Source organism: Heterodontus francisci, chromosome 1 (genome assembly GCF_036365525.1).
Source record: "Heterodontus francisci isolate sHetFra1 chromosome 1, sHetFra1.hap1, whole genome shotgun sequence".
In the NCBI taxonomy this organism is placed as follows: domain Eukaryota; kingdom Metazoa; phylum Chordata; class Chondrichthyes; order Heterodontiformes; family Heterodontidae; genus Heterodontus; species Heterodontus francisci.
In genome coordinates, this window is record NC_090371.1 from 86,469,309 (window position 1) to 86,487,301 (window position 17,993).

General features: G+C 43.7%; 1 protein-coding gene across 5 annotated transcripts in view; it reads right to left on the minus strand.

The window, feature by feature from the left end:
• pigo (phosphatidylinositol glycan anchor biosynthesis, class O) overlaps positions 1-17,993 on the minus strand; it is a 48,246-nt gene that overhangs the window by 12,667 nt on the left and 17,586 nt on the right. For all 5 annotated transcript variants that reach the window (XM_068032718.1, XM_068032719.1, XM_068032722.1 and 2 more), the window contains exons 5-6: positions 10,813-10,989; positions 4,143-5,751 (exon numbers count right to left, since the gene is read on the minus strand). In XM_068032718.1, coding sequence (XP_067888819.1) covers positions 4,143-5,751; positions 10,813-10,989 — 1,786 coding nt within the window. The remainder of the gene's footprint in view (positions 1-4,142; positions 5,752-10,812; positions 10,990-17,993) is intronic.

Genomic DNA, 17,993 nt, shown 5'->3' on the forward strand with positions numbered 1-17,993 from the left:
CAGAGTTTAAGCTAACTGACCCATAGTTTCCGCTTTCTATCTCCCTCCTTTTTGAATAAAGGAGTTATATTTGCTATTTTCCAATCTCATGGAACCTTCCCTGAATCTAGGGAATTTTGGAAAATTAAAACCAACGCATCAACTACCTCACTATCCACTTCTTTTCAGACTCTAGGATGAACTCCAACAGGACCCAGGGACTCGTCAGTCTGCAGCTACAACAGTTTGCTCAGTACCACTTCCCAGGTGATTGTAATTTTCATGAGTTCCCCTCTTCCTTTCATTTCCTGATTAACAGCTATTTAAAAATGTTACTTGTATCCTCTATGGTAAAGACTGATGCAAAATACCTTTTCAATTCATCTGCCGTCTCCTTATTTTCGATTATTAATTCCCCAGACTCACTTTCTACAGGACACAATGCTCACTTTGTTACCTCTTCCTCTTTAAATATCTATAGAAACTCTTACTATCTGTTTTTATATTTCTAACTAGCTCTTTCATATTCTAATTTTTCCCTCATCAATCTTTTACTCATTCTTTGCAGTTCTTTATATGCTGTCCAATCGTCTGATCTGGCACCCACCTTTGCGCAATTAAAATCTTTTTCTTCAAGTTTGATACTATCTAACTTTTTTTTAGTTAACCACGGATAATGGGTGCTCCTTTAGGAATTTTTCTTTCTTATTGGAATGTATCTATTCTGTGTATTCTGAAATATCCCCTTAAATGTCTGCAACTGCATCTCTATTAACCTATCCCTTACCTAATTTGCCAGTTCACTTTTGCTAGCTAGGCTTTCATGTCCTCATAATTGCCCTTATTTAAGTTTAAAATACTAGTCTTGGACTCATTCTTCTCTCCCTCAAACTGAATGTAAAATTCAATCAGATGATGATTGTTGCTGCCTAGGGGTGCCTTCACGATGAGGTCATGAATTAATCCTATCTCATTGCACAATACCAGGTCTAGTATAGCCTGCTATAAAAACAGTAAGTGCTCGAAATACTCAGCAGATCAGATAGCATCTCTGGACAGAAGCAGAGTTAATGTTTCAAGTCTGTGACCATTCATCAGAACGATGAACAGTTCTGATGAAAGGTCATAGACCTGAAATGTTAACTCTGCTTCTCTCTCCACAGATACTGTCTGACCTGCTATTTCCAGCACTTTGTTTTTATTTCAGATTTCCAGCGTCTGCAGTATTTTGCTTTTAGTCTAGTATTGCATGCTCTCTGATTGGCTCCAGAACATGCTGTTCGAAGAAACTATCCCAAAAACATTCTATGAACTCCTCAACTAGGCTACATTTGCACATCCGATTTTTCCAGACTATATGTAGATTAACATCTCCCATGAATATCGCCCCCAGGTCCCCACCCTCACCTCGTGTTCCGGTACAGTGACGACCGTAATTGATGCCGTTTCCTGCTCTTGCCCCAAACTGAAAAATTACATCAACTTTGCTTCCAATTTTACCCTTCCCTCGCCTTCTTATGGTCAATCTCCAACTCTTCCCCTCCTCGACTTCTCTGTTGCTATTTCTGGGGAAAGGCTACCAATCAATATCTACTATAAAGCCCACCGATTCCCACAGATACCTTGACTACACTCTCTTCCACCCGCTTTCTATAAGTATAGGGACTTTATTCCATTCTATCAGTTTCTCCATTATTCTGACAATGGCACCTTACATACCAGTGCTTCCGATAAGTCTTCCTTTTACCTCAGCTGAGGAGTCCTCTCCATCATTTTCAGGGCCAACGCCCGTGTCCGTTCCATTTCCCGCACATCTGTTCTTACCCCTTCCCCTCCCTCCCAGAATCACGATAGGGTTGCCTTCATCCCCAACTTCCACCCCACCAGCCTCGATATTCAACAGATCATTCTCTACCATTTCCACCAATTTGCCACCAAACATCTCCCCTCCCCTTTCTGCATTCTGAAGAGACCATTCCCTTCATGACACTTTGGTCCACTCCTCAACCACATCCAATACCCCCTTCCCTTGGCAACTTCCTATGCAAGCGCAAGAGATGCAACACCTGGCCTTTAAATTCCTCCCTTCCCACTGTCCAGGGTTCCAAACACTCCTTCCACATGAAGCAGCAATATACTTGTACTTCTTTCAATTTACTATACTGTATTCACTGCTCATAATGCAGTCTCGTCTACATTGGGGAGACCAAGTGCAGATTGGATGACCGCTTTGCAGAACACCTCCATTCTGTCAACAAGAATGACCCTGTGCTTCCAGTTGCCTGTCATTTGAATTTTCCAACCCACTCCCACTCTGACCTTGGCTTCCTGCACTGTTCCAACAAAGATCAATGTGAGCTGGAGGAACAGCACCTCATGTTTTGATTAGGCACTTTACAGTCTTCCAGACTCAAGACTGAGTTCTACAATTTCAGATCATAACCTCTGCCCCCATATTTTGGACAGCTGCTGATGATTCTGCTGTTCCCCTTTACCCCTCCTCTAGACCCATCTTTTGATTCTTTACTTGTCCCATTACCATCCCCTTCTGCCTTGCACCATCCCTTTTGTCATAATCTTTCCTGCCTTCCACCTCATCACACACCCTTTTTTTCTTAACTACAACAGTGACTGCACTTCAGATAGTAGATCATTGGCTGTAAAGCGTTTTGAGATGTCCGATGATCATGAAAGGTGCTATATAAATGCAAGTCTGTCTTTCTTTCTTTAAACCACCTTTCCCTGTCTCTGCTTTTTCAAATCTGTTGTATCCCTAAGTTTTCCAGTTCTAATGAAAAGTTAACACGGTTTCTCTCTCCACAGATGCTGCCTGACCAGCATTTTCATTTATCTCAGAATTCCAGCACCTGCAGTCTTTTGCTTTTGTAGCCATTCACCCCATATTTGTGCCAGCTCTTTGAAACAGCGAATTACTTATTTCCATATCATTTACATTTTTTTCTATTCCAAATATTTATCCACTTGCTTTCCAAAAACAATATTATGGATTCTGCTTGGGCATGTCATGTACTAATAAGTATTTGCATAAAAACCTCCGAGCCTCTCTTCATTTTGGTGGGTATAAATTTATGCTTTCTAGATGCTAATTTACTCACTTGTAAAACTATTTTTGCAAGTTTGCCTCGTCTGTCCCAACAGCTAAAATCTCATATCCTCTCAATGAATCTCTTCTGCACCCTCGCATGAATTGAACATTTTTCCTGAAGTAAGGCATCTTGATAGGAACATAGGAGCAGGAGTAGGCCATTCAGCCTGCTCCACCATTCAATATGATCATGGCTGATCATCCACTTCAATGCCTTTTTCCCACACTAACCCCATATCCTTTTGTCATTGGTATTTAGAAATCTGTCAATCTCTGCTTTAAACATACTCAATGACTGAGCTTCCACAGTCCTCTGGGGTAGAGAATTCCAAAGATTCTCAACCCTCTGAGTAAAGAAATTTCTCCTCATCTCGGTCCTAAGTGGCTTCCCCTTATTTTGAAATTGTGTCCCCTGGTTCGAAACTCCCCAACCAGGGGAAACATCTTACCTTCATCTACCCTGTCTACCCTTTTAAGTATTTTGTAGGTTTCAATGAGATCACCTCTCATTCTTCGAAACTCTAAAGAATACAGGCCCAGTTTCCCCAATCTCTGCCATCCCAGGAACAAGTCTGGTGAACCTTCGTTGCACTCTCTCTATGGCAGTAATATCCTGCCAAAGGGGATCAAAACTGCACACAGTACTCCAGGTGCGGTCTAACCAAGGTTCTATACAATTGAAGCAAGACTTTACTACCCCTGTACTCAAATCCTCTTGCGATAAAGGCTAACATACCATTAGCCTTCCAAATTGCTTGCTGCACCTGCACGTTAGCTTTCAGTGACTTACTGACAAGGATCACCTTGAACTTAAGGTCTGTGCGACCTCTTTGGGCCTGTTACAATTTTTAATGCTTGAGCACATATTCACAATAAAATCGAGATATTAAATACACAGAGGTTTGCACAGTTTAGAGGATACTGCTCAAATATAAAAATGTTTCACAGTGAAGTTAGAAAGGACCAATAAAATTAAATGTTATTTATAAACCCTGAAAAGTACTGTCACTTACTTAGCAAGTGTCTTTAATGACACATATGCTAACCAACTACATACCAGTGTTATCAGACTGTAATGAAAGGTTCTTTGCTGTACGATGGATTTCAAGGAAAGAAAATCCCTCCAAGAATAACAGCAGGAAAGCCAGTGACATTCTCTCATTATGCAGCATAATAAGTAACAATGTCAAAAGAGAAAGGACGGTGAGAAGTGCAGCAGAATACACAGTTCCCAAGCCATAAGCAGCCACCGTCCGTGTCTTCATGTGGTTGTCATTAAAATATATTTTCATTGATTGCTGCATCTTACGGTATATCAGTGGAACTACATATAGAGAGTCAACTTCCATTTCAGGAGTGTCTTTGTAGGAAGGGACAAGAGTTTCATCAGACTGCCTGCTGTCTTTTACAAACACAGTGATCGGATTCCACAGGACGAGAAGGAAGCCAGTTATTACCAGCCCAAAGACAATTTCTGGGACCACGACTGCAATCTTCTTTGTCAGATGCTGAATTTCAATGGAGGTTTCTTCTGGAGCAGCATTCGCAGCCCAATAGCAGCATAAGCAAAATACAATAAATGGGAAACCCAAACGTACAAAAAACACAACCAAGTGTGAGCTGTTGAGGTTCCCATAATGAAGGAACCATTTTCGAATGAGGTAGACCAAGACTACAAGTGATGACACTGACAGGATATAATGGAAGTTCCTTTGCTGACTATTATTTAACCTTGACAAAGGTTTCAGGAAAGGGGAGGGCTCACAGTTTGCAAGTTCTTCACGACAGTTATAAAAGCTGTTGGAGAAAAGAACGCACAGCAGGAAGGCCATCAGGAAGCCAATTAAATAAAAAGATTCTCGTTTATATGAAATGGAACCAGGATTCTTTTGCATTTCTGGCACAAATGGTGTATTTAAACAATAACTGCTAAGTTTTCCATTCCATTTTAATTTTAGGACAGTAAAGGTCACAAGAGATTTCAAAAGGAATGATACTACTTGCCCTTCAGTTACTACAAAGCTATTGGAAAACATAGCTAGGCACCGTAGTAGGGGAATTCCCAAAGGTACAAAGAACTTCAACCAACTATTCCACTTCTGCTGAATGCTAGCATTGGAGCTTTGGGCCAGTTTATTTGCAATGTGATCGTTATTCCATTTCAATCTCCAGAAGTTCCAATGGAAGCCCGCATGTGATCCAATAGCTACCCAGCAAAATATTACCAGAGGTTCCACCACAATACCAGATGTCAGCATCCAGATATAAACTACTAATCCTGCAGTCAAACCCAAGATGACTGGATATAAAAGAAGCTGTTTGTACAAAGATTCAAATGTTGGTGCAGTTTCAGATACCAGAAAACAATATACACAGGTTGCTGCTAGAAGTACAATGCCAAACAGCATGTGAGCAGGGTTGAATCGTGCCCATGATTCTTGACACATTTCCTTGGTCTCTCTCAAGTAACGTTGCTGTGTGATTAACAGCTTTTGAAACCTTGTATGATGATCCTGGTCAGGAACAAATTTTTCAGAAATCTGCAGGTTTGAAATCAAGTCATTATACTCAGCCATTGCAGTGGAAAACAATTCCTTCAGATATTTCAGCTTTGTCACAGGGAGATCCTTGGCAGCAGAAGAGTAGGATTCCAAAAATCGATTCACCTACACAAGAACATAAGATGGTGTAAAAAAGATACATATACCACAGTTGCAAATGTGATGCATCATTTTTTTGATTTTTTCAATAAAACTCTCCTGCATTTTACTAGTACTTTAGCAACAATTATATTCAAGAATGGTTTAACTTCCATAAACTGCAAAAACCTCAAAGGAGGCACTAAGCTATAGATGACCGTTTCATTTAAAAATGGTAATTTAATCCCTAGAAAACTATTTCAACATTACCACACTTATACAGCTCCTTGTTGAATGGCCAAGTAATGGGCCTTCCAATCAGTTAGCTGTAGGTTTGGAAGTTAGACATTGCGATTATCCTCACCATCTCTGGGACTTAAGAAAGAGAAAAACAGAAAGTCATGATTTTCATTTCTGACCAGTTTACAGTGCTGTAAAGAATTCTTTTGGATATCAGAGGATGATGGAATCCAGGCACGCACATGACGTCTACTTGGGTAAAGAATCAGAAGGTTTCGAACAGCCCTGGAACCATTGCCCATAAGAAATTAATGGTGGGAAAAGAAGTTACAGATTTAAGGGCATAACTTCCATGATTACCCAGATTAAACACTTCACTTTGAAGGATTACACTTCACTATGAAAGATTGCTACATCTTGGGAAAGACATTAACCTGACTCTGACCAAAGACAATTATAATAGTAGCCCTCAGCCCAAACCGTTCCAAATCTGCCTATGCATCCTATACAACAGTACAGAGATCCCTATGGAAAGGACTGGCATAGAATACACACTGAAAAGAATTAGTACGAAATTATATAGAATTTTACATGCAACAACATTTTACTAGCTTATGCAGAAGCTTTAACTTTCCAAAATGACATTTTCACTACTATGCACTATGATTGATGACTAAAAATAGAAGCTTTCACCCTTTTCATCTGAAAAGTATGTTTGATCCAATCAGCTATTGAGCCAGTTTCCAATATGGATATATTGTTCACAAACACAGTTAGAAACCAAGCACGCTGCACATTTGGCACTACGTGCAGAAGGTGGCCATTCAGCTTGTACTGGCTGAACAAGAGCTTCCAGCCTAATCCCACTTTCCAGCTCTTGATCTGTAGCACTATAGGTTACGGCACTTCAAGTGCATATCCAAGTAATTTTTAAATGCGATGAGGGTTTCTGCCTCTACCATCCTTTCAGGCAGTGGGTTCTATATCCCCACTACCCTCTGGGTTAAAACATTTCGCCTCAACTCTTGTATAATCCTTTTGTTAATTACTTAAAATCTACGCCCCATGGTTATTGACCTCTCTGCTAAGGGAAATAGGTCCTTCCAATGCACTCTATCTAGTTTTATACTCTGCAATTAAATTTTCCCTCAGCCTCCTCTGTTCCAAAGAAAACAAACCCAGCCTATCCAATCTTTCCTCATAGCTAAAATTTTCCATACTGGTAATATACTCAAATCTCCTCTGTACCCTCTCTAGTGCGACCACATCCTTCCTATAATGCAGTCACCAGAACTGTATGCAATATTCCAGCTGTGACCAAATGAGTGCTTCACACAGTTCGGGCATAACCTCCCAGCTCTTCTATTCTATGCCTTTGCCAATAAAGGAAAGTATCCCCTATACCTTCTTTTCCACCTTATCTACCTCTCCTGCTACCTTCAGGGATCTGTAGACATACAATCCACAGTCCCTCTGTTCCTCTAAACTTCTCAGTATCCTACCATTTGTTGTGTATTTTCTTTCCTTGTTTGCACCCCCCCAAAATGCATTACCTCACACTTCTCTGGATTGAATTCCATTTGCTACTTTTCTGCCCATGTGACCAGTTCATCGATATATTCTTGCAGTCTACGGCTTTCTTCTGCACTATCAAGCACACAACCAATTTTTGTATCTGAAAACTCCTTAATCGTGCCCCCTACATTTAAGTCTAAATCACTGATATATACCAGTAAAAGCAAAGGACATAGTACTGAGCCCTATGGAACCCCACTTGTAACAACCTTCCAGTTACAAAAACACTGGTCAACTGTTATCCTTTGCTTCCTGCCACTGAACCAATTTTGGACCCAACTTGCCACTTGCCCTTGTATCTTGTGAGCACTAAATTTTCTGTCCAGTTTGCCATGTGGGACTTGGTCAAAAGCCTTGCTAAGATCCATGTAGACTACAACAAATGTGCACCCTCATTGACCATCCTAATAAAATTTTTGAGGAAGTAATAAAATTAGTCAGACACAATCTTCCCTTAACAAATCCATGCTGTCTGTCCTTGAACAATTTGTGTCTTTCTAAATGCCAATTTATACTGTCCCTCAGAGAATTTTTTTCCAATAATTTGTACACCACTAAGGTTAGGCTGGCTGGCCTGTAATTATTCGGTTTATCCCTTCCTCCCTCTTTAAACAATGTTGCTAACCTTAGTAGTCCTCCGGCACCACACCTGTAGGCAGAAAGGATTCAAAAATGACGATCAGAGCTTCTGCTATTCTCTCCCTTGCTTCTCTTGGGAGCCTGGGATGCATTTCATCCAAGCCTGGTGATTAATCAAAGATGCTAAACCACTTAATATTTCCTCTTCCAGTCCCTTCATCTCACCCAATATTTTACACTCCCACCCGCACCCCCCAACTACAAAGTCTGCATTGTTCCCCTCTATTGTGAAAACAGATGTAAAGAATTCATTAAGAACCATGTCCTCATCGTCTGCTCCACACACGTTACCTTTTTGTGCAAGCCCTACTCTTTCCTTAATTATCCTCTTACTCTTTACATATTTATAAAACATCTTTGGGTTATCCTTGATTTTACCTGCAAATATTTTTTTCATGTCCTCTCTTTGCTTTCCTAATTTCTGTAAGGCTCACATTACCATACCAGCATATTTATACCTCCCCAAATCTCCCTGTGTGTTGTACTTCACTGGCAAACATAAGATAGGAAACCTTACCCAACTAATGTCATCTATGCAGTCACTTGAAAGTGCACAAAAGCAGTTATAATAACTGCCTCTCCATGCAAAAGAACTTGGGCTACTCTATTCTGTGCATCTAGGCAATAAGGATTCACCATGGTCAGTGCAAAATTATAACATGCCACGTACCATAATTGAACATAACATTTTTCCGAAATTTGAAATGGTTTCATCATTGATGGAAGGGGTCGCCGACAGTGCTATCAAGTGGCACTTGCTCAGCAATAACCTGCTCAATGACGCTCAGTTTGGGTTCCACCAGGGCCACTCAGCTCCTGACCTCATTACAGCCTTGGCCCAAACATGGACAGAAGAGCAGAACTGCAGAGATGAGGTCAGAGTGACTGCCCTTGACATCAAGGCTGCATTTGACCGAGTATGGCATCAAGGAGCCCAAGCAAAACTGGAGCTAATGGGAATCAGGGGAAAGCTTTCTGCTGGCTGGAGTCAGACCATGCACAAAGGAAGATGGTTCTGGCTGTTGGACATCTCAGTCCCAGGACATCACTGCAGAAGTTCCTCAGGGTAGTGTCTTAGGCCCAGCCATCTTCAGCTGCTTTCCTCCATAAAGTCAGAAGTGGGGATGTTCATTGATGATTGCACAATGTTCAGCACTATTTGCGACTCGTCAGATACTGAAGCAGCCCATGTCCATAAGCAGAAAGACGTGGACAACAGCCAGGCTTAGGCTGATAAGTGGCAAGTAACATTCGTGCCACACAAGTGCCAGGCAATGATGATCTCCAAGAAGAATGAATTTAACCATCTCCCTTTGATATTCAATGGCATTACTATCGCTGAATCCCTCACTATCAACATCCTGGAGGTTACCATAGACCAGAAACTGAACTGGACCAGCCACATAAATACCGTGGCTACAAGAGCAGGTCAGAGGCTAGGAATTCTGCGGCATGTAACTCACCTCCTGTCTCCCCAATTCCTGTCCATCACCTACAAGGTACAAGTCAGGATTGGCACCCCATCCACCATCTTCAACATTCACCCTCTCCACCACCAATGCACAGTGACAGCAGTGTGTACCATATACAAGATGCACTGCAGCAGCGCACCAAGGCTCCTTCGACAGCACCTTCCAAACCTGCAACCTCTATCACCTAGAAGGACAAGGGTAGCAGATGCATGGGAACACCACCACCTGCAAGTTCCCCTCCAAGCCACACACCATCCTGGCTTGGAACTATATCGCTGTTCCTTCACTGTCACTGGGTCAAAATCCTGGACCTCCCTCCCTAATAGCACCTTTGGCATATCTCACCCCAAGGACTGCAGCGGTTCAAGAAGGCAGCTCACTACCACCTTCTCAAGGGCAACTGGGGATGGGCAATAAACACTGGCTTAGCCAACGACACCCACATCCCACGAAGATTCAAAAATTTTTTGTCAAATTAGACAAGCTAACATAGAAATGTTAACTAAAAATTGCCTATTTGCAAGGAAAGGAGAAAGAGGAGTTTTTTTTTTCTATTCATTCATGGGATGTGGGCATCGCTGGCCAGGCCAGCATTTATTGCCCATCCCTAATTGCCCTGGAGAAGGTGGTGGTGAGCTGCCTTCTTGAACTGCTGCAGTCCATGTGGGGTAGGTACACCCACAGTGCTGTTAGGAAGGAAGTTCCAGGATTTTGACCCAGTGACAGTGAATGAACTGCGATATAATTCCAAGTCAGGATGGCGTGTGACTTGGAGGGGAACTTGCAGGTGGTGGTGTTCCCATGCATTTGCTGCCCTTGTCCTTCCAGTTGGTAGAGGTCGTGGGTTTGGAAGGTGCTGTCTAAGGAGCCTTGGTGAGTTGCTGCAGTGCATCTTGTAGATGGTACACACTGCTGCCACTGTGCGTCGGTGGTGTAGGGAGTGAATGTTTGTAGATGGGGTGACATTTGTAGGAATGACTTTTATACACATTTTTAATGAAGCATCTAAATCACACTTGCCTCTTCAATTGATTCTCGATTGATACAACATGGTCTAGAATTAAATTGGATGCAACTTGGGGCAGGGGCAAAAACATGAGAAAATGAAAATATAACACAAGCGTGACAAAATGTGAACCCTGCAAATCTTGCATTACTGTACCTGTATAGCATTGATGTGAAGTGCTTTTGCCTGTTCAAGATACTGATTATCATCCAGCTTTGGATCAGAGGTAAACATGTCCACCATCACCATGCCAATATTACTGTATGGAATAGGAACCCCAAGTAGAAGAGCCAGGGTTGGTACAAGATCTATCTGAGACACAACCTTAGGGTCCTAATAGCAGAGAACAGAAATAAAGACAATTAATTAAGTAACTACATAAACACCTCCACCAAGTGTACATATTATAGGAATACAGTCCATCTTGATTTTGTAACTATTTAAATGAAAGATGCTTATTAGAAATTTTCCACACTATATTAAACTTTATTTAAATTATGAATTGCATCTCACCCTGAACAGGACTTCTGTCAGTCTTAGTTATCAAATTAAAATGATTGCTTCGTTGTTAACAGGTGATAAATGCAAGTTCTTTTGCTTCTTTCATTACATCAGACTGTTCCACTATAGAACTAGAACAGAAACCACACGCCAGGAAACAAAGGGTAATTGTTGACGGCTGCTTTAGCGACTTGAGGGCTGTTTCCAGTGGCATTCCGCAGGGCTCAGTACTGGGTCCCCTGTTTTTTGCGGTATATATTAACGATTTGGATGTAAATGTAGGGGACACGATCACGAAGTTTGCGGACGACACAAAGATTGGCTGTGTGGTAGATAGCGAGAAGGATAGCTGTCGGCTGCAGGAAGATATTGATGGTCTGGTCAGATGGGCAGAAAAGTGGCAAACGAAATTTAACTTGGAGAAGTGAGAGGTGATGCATTTGGGGAGGTCAAACAAGGCAAAGGAATACATGATTAATGGGAAAATACTGAGAATTGTAGAGGAAGTGAGGGATCTTGGAGTTAATGTCCACAGATCCCTGAAGGTCACAGGACAGGTGGTTAAGAAGGCATAATTCTTTCCTTTATTAGCCGAGGTATAGAATACAAGAGCAGGGGAGGTTATGCTGGAACTGTATAACTCTTTGGTTAGGCCACAACTTGAATACTGTGTGCAGTTCTGGTCATCTCATTACAGAAAGATGTAATTGCACTGGAGAGGGTACAGAGGAGATTTACGAGAATGATGCCAGGACTGGAAAATGCAGCTATGAGGAAAGATTGGATCGGATGGGGTTGTTGTCCTTGGAATAGAGCAGGCTGAGGGGAGTTTTGATTGAAATGTACAAAATTTTGAGGGGCCTGGATAGAGTGGAGGTGAAGGGTCTATTCACCTTAGCAGAGAAATCAATGTCGAGGAGGCATAGATTTAAAGTGATTTGGTAGAAAAATTAGAGGGGAGATGAGGAAAAATTTTTTCACCCAGAGGGTGGTGGGGATCTGGAACTCACTGCCTGAAAGGGTAGTTGAGGCAGAGACCCTCAACTCATTCAAAAGGAGTCTGGATGTGCACCTCAAGTGCCGTAATCTGCAGGGCTACGGACCAAATGCTGGAAGATGGGATTAGAATAAGTGGATCATTTTTCAGCCAGCACAGACACAATGGGCCAAGTGGCATCTTTCTGTGGCTTAAACTTTCTATGATTCTATGTGGTACAATGAAGAATGTATGCCTGTGGTGCTTTATAGATACCGTAATAAAATGAATGCAAATAATTGGAAATAAAAATACAAATTGTGTATAAAGATTTTATATAATTGCAAAGGTTCAGGAAAAACAGGGAACATTGATAAAAGTGTGAAAATGCATTTGCATGGAAATATTTTTGTAGGTATTTTATATAAAGCACTTAAAATAAACATAATTTGTAGGTTTTAGACAATACAACAAAGTATTCAGAAAATATTTGTCAGTTTTCAATTGTTTCAAATCTTTATTTCAAATTTGTGGGCAGCGCAGTGGTTAGCACCGCAGCCTCACAGCTCCAGGGACCCGGGTTCGATTCCGGGTACTGCCTGTGTGGAGTTTGCAAGTTCTCCCTGTGTCTGCGTGGGTTTTCTCCGGGTGCTCCGGTTTCCTCCCACAAGCCAAAAGACTTGCAGGTTGATAGGTAAATTGGCCATTATAAATTGTCACTCGTATAGGTAGGTGGTAGGGAAATATAGGGACAGGTGGGGATGTTTGGTAGGAATATGGGATTAGTGTAGGATTAGTATAAATGGGTGGTTGATGTTCAGCACATACTCGGTGGGCCGAAGGGCCTGTTTCAGTGCTGTATCTCTAAACTAAACTAAATGTGAAACTGGAAATGTAGCGATTGCAGGATAGGTTGTGAAGTACGAAACATCAGGGCAGATAACAGTGTGCCTTGCATTTAGCATTGGTAAGTGGGAAAGAGGTTGCGGTGGTAAGTGGGTGATTAAAGGCTCAGTGACAGGAAGTGCTGAAAAGTTAGAGAAGGTTTCAGAGGGGAGGCGGTGGCATAATGGTAATGTCACTAGACTAGTAACCCAGAGCCCCAGGCTAATGCTCTGGGGACATGGGTTCAAATCCCACCAAGGCAGTAGGTGGAATTTGAATTCAATTAATAAATCTGGAATTAAAAAGCTAGTCTAGTGGTGATCATGAAACCATTGCCAATTGTTGTAAAAATCCATCTGGCTCACTAATGTCCTTTCGGGAAGGAATCTGCCATCCTTACCTGGTCTGGCCTACATGTGACTTCAGACTCAGACCCACAGCAATGTGGCTGACTCTTAAATAGCCTAGCAAGCCACTCAGTTGTATCAAACTGCTACCAAGTCTAAGAGAAGGAATGAAACCGAATGGACTACCTGGCATCAACCGAGACACTGGAAACGACGGCAAACAAAACCCTGCAAAGTCCTACTTACTAACATCTGGGTCTGCCAAAATAGGGAGAGCTGTCCCACAGATTAGTTAAGCAACAGCCTGACAGTCAAACTCACAGATCATACCTTGTAGACAATGTCCCAAACACCATACAGAGGATAGCAGGATGAGGTTTGAGCAGGAAGTGAAGGATGGTGTAGTTATAATGAGGAACAAGAAGGGTAAAGGTACCGAATAAAGTTATATATAAGCACTGAAGATGGAAATTTTGGAGTGTTTCATGGTGCACTTTAAAAAATGGAGCACATAATCAGCAGCAGGAATAAGAGTCATTTAAAAACAACACTTGGAGGTGGGGCTTAAAAGGAAACAGCAAAAGTGCACTTAAAATTACAAGCATTGGGAGTGACACTGAAAAAGAACAAAGATCTGGAATGGGACTCAAAAAGAACAAACCACTTTCCATTAGGACTCACACTTGAGCTGGCTTAACATTCTGCTCTTTCAGTTTCAGTCTTAAAAATTGTGGAGCAAGCAGGCCAGGTGGAAATGAGACAGCAGTCCAGAGGGAGAAGGCAGCAGTGCTTTAACTGTTCCTTTTTTTTTTAAAGTTTCCATCAGAGCCAGAGGAAATCACAGAAAAGCCTGAAGTGGCCAGTGCTGAGCCAGCAACATCTCAAAATACACCAAGCATTTTAAATGTTGGGGCTATGTATGGAGATGCTCATGGATGAGTGTTTTTCTCACCTGTCTGTTGCATTAGTGTTGCTGCTTCTTTTGCCCTTTATCTCCTCTTACTCCTGTCTCTGCCAAAGAACTTGGCATATGTAGGGTAATGATGCTGGAGATTCATGGGTTGGGGTGGCAAATGGGTGAGGGGGAAAGGTAATGGGCTAGGTGGGCCCAGCAAGAGGTAGAAAGCCTTGATGGTGGAGCAACAAGAAATGGCAGGTGGTGAATGGGGAAAGCAAGATGGAAGCTGGGGCCACTATACAATAGACAGGAAGGGCTGGCCCAACACTGCAGCCTGAAACAGAATCAATAGTTGCTTTAAAGAAAAAATAGGGTTGCAACAATCTTGGGATCTCTGTGCAAAAAGAGTTAATGCTAAGAACAGTGACTAATGTTTGAGAACACATCACATTGGTGAGATTTGAGCTTTGCTGGCAAGGCTAGCATTTGTTATCCATCCCTAATTCCCTTGAGAAGGTGGTGGTGAGCTGCCTTCTCGAACTGCTGCAGTCCATGTGGTGTAAGTACACCCACAATGCTGTTAGAAAGTTCCAGGTTGTTGACCCAGTGACAGTGAAGGAATGGCAATATAGTTCCAAATCAGGATGGTGTGTGGCTTGGAGTGGAACTTGCAGGTGGTGGTGTTCCCATGCGGCTGCTGCCCTTGTCCTTCTCGGTGGTAGAGGTCAGGTGTTTGGAAGCTGCTGTTGAAGGAGGACTGACAAGTTGCTGAAGTGCATCCTGTATATGGTACATACTGCTACCACTGTGCACCAGTGGTGGAGGGAGTGAATGTTTAAGGTGGTGGATGGGGTGCCAATCAACCTTTGTCCTGGATAGCGTGGAGCTTCTGGAGTGTTATTGGAGCTGCACTCATCCAGGCACTCCTGACTTGTGTCTGATAGATGGTGGACAGGCTTCTGGGAGTGGGGTGGCAAGTTCCACACCACAGAATTTCCAGCCTCCGACCTGCTCTTATAGCCACAGTATTTATATGGCTGGCCCAGTTAAGTTTCTGGTCAATGGTAACCCCCATGATGTTGATGGTGTGGGATTCAGCGATGGTAACGTCATTGAATGTCAAGGGGATTTGGTTAGATTCCCTCTTCTATAAAATGGTTATTGCAAGGCACTTGTGTGGCGCGAATAATACTCAGTTATCATCTGGTTATACTTACTCTCAGAGATGCTACATGCTGACTTGTCACAGTTGAATGGAAGGATGCGTCATTGTTTGACCAAGATAACTGTACCAGTCTCTTAGGAAAATGGTACCCTTATCTCAATTGTTATTTCAGGCCAAAGAAAATGATTAGATCTGGGACTGAATTTTTGCACGGAGGCGGGAAACAGGAGCCAGGTTTGTTTTCTGGTCAGAAACCCACTTCTGGTGGGATTCAAATCCCGATTTTCACGTGGGAAGTTGATAATGGAGACAGGTTTCCTGTCCAATTCGAGCCAGTGGTGATGGGAATGGAGACAGATGTTTAGACTCCCCACGGCAGCCATCACTGAAGAAAACTGCACATCGTGCAAAAGCCTTCCACAGACCGAAGGAAGGGGAGATGAGATGACTCGAGAGCCAGAGGTCTAGCACCCGGTGCAGGGCATCACTTGCTTCATTGATGTGGACCTAAATCTCATGTTGGAGGCCAAGAGAGAGAGAAGAGAGATCCTTTTCCGGGAAGAGGCCACCAGCTGAGACCAAGCAGGCCAGGCTCCAGGTTGCTGCTGCCATGAATGGCAGAAGCGAGACAAGGAAAACTTGGATCCAGCGCTGAAAAGGTTCAACAATCCCATGCGTTCCGGCAAGGTGAGTGCAACCTCAAACCCTCTGGGTATTCACCCTTCAGCAGACACACCACCTAAGGAGCCTTGGGGCGCATGTTGCTCCTGAACATGGGAGGCGTGCGCGCCCAGGGCAATTACTGACCCCACAGAATGGCCTGTCACCACTGAAACACACAGCTCCTAATGGATAGGCACATACAACATTGGACCCAGAGGGCAGCAGTGCCTTATCTCGCTCTCTTTTGTCCTTGCAAGCGAAACACACGTTAAACGCAAAGGAGAGGGCCATACGGGAGAAGGGGTGCCCTTCCTGCTGCACCTGGTGACCACAGAGGGCAAAGTCGTCATTTAGAGGATGAAGTGCACTCCACCCTGTCCGATAGCGTGTCGCGCACATTGTAATATTCACTTGCCTCAGCACTGCAGAGGTTTCCACTCTCCTAGGCTAGCTCCCATCATCTCTTCTTGTGTCTCCCACAGGTGCAGACATCCAACCCAGGGTACTCTCCCTCTACAGGACCTGAGCTGCACGAGGAAGCAGCAGCACTGTCACACCTTACAAGCACACCGTCCACCAGCATAGGTACTCTCAGCTCGGTGGGTTCTCGTGTGCGTGTGCAGATGTGGTGGCACGGCATTAGTTTGCAGGAAGAGCTGCTAGAAGCAGAGGAGGCTCAGTCCCTTTTGGAGGAGGGAACATGGGCCCTGCTCCGCTGGGCACAGACCTAGGGCCTAAGGAGTCACAAGAATGAAGGCTCTACCTTGAACAGCAGCAGATGATGTGCTCCCACATGTCAGAGTCCCAAGTGAGGGGTCATGGGCAGAGGATAGAGGTGTCCGTCCAGCTCATGTGCACCACCATGGCTCAGGGCTATGAGCACAAGAGATCCTCCATAGAGGGTGACCAACCTCAGAGAGCCAAACGCGGCATCATTGAGTGGAGTCTGGAACTGCATGCTGACGTCCGCGGGATCCATGAGACGCTGGGTAGTGTGCACCGCTGGTGGCGCAGAGATCCTTGGAGGGGATGCCAGCAGTTCCCCAGCTGGTGTCCTCCACCAGGTACCCATTGTACCCGGCAAGGTTTGAGGATGTAATAGAGGGGGAGGATGCCCTCATCGTCCTCCTCGGCCCCTCTGACTGAGGAATCATCTGCACAACAGGGCCAAGTGATGGAGGCTACCCGTGTAATGATGCAGGTGCAGCAGCCCCCAGAGATACCGCCACAAGCACCTCCACGAGGAAGACAACCACCACATGCATCTCAGCAGCAAGCCGAGACATGTGAGCAGGCAGCCTCCACCTCCTCCGAGGCCACAAGGGGAGCACTGCATAACATAGAAACATAGAAAATAGGAGCAGGAGTAGGCCATTTGGCCCTTTGAGCCGGCTCCGCCATTCATTATGATTATGGCTGATCATCCAACTCAGTAGCCTGTTCCCGCTTTTGCCCCATACCCTTTGATGCCTTTGGACCCAAGAGCTGTATCTAACACCTTCTTGAAAACATAGTGTTTTGGCCTCAACTGCTTTCTGTGGTAGCGTATTCCACAGGCTCACCACTCTCTGGGTGAAGAAATTTCTCCTCATCTCAGTCCTGAAAGGTTTACCACATATCCTTAGACTATGACCCCTGGTTCCAGACTCCCCCGTTGGAGTGGCCAAGTACGGAGGTCATTGCGTCACACAGAGCACTACTGTCTATGTTAACTAATTTTCTCTCTACAACTTTATAAATATGACATGTTAAGGCACACTTCTGAGACTCCTTTTATTGCTACTGTGGCAGGAAAAGTGGCATGAAGTGGGACCCTTCAAGGTGAGGGCATCGCCACTGAGCACTCGTGTTTCCATCATTGGCGGTAAGTGATTAGAAGTTCCAGGCTGCGTCTTCCACCCA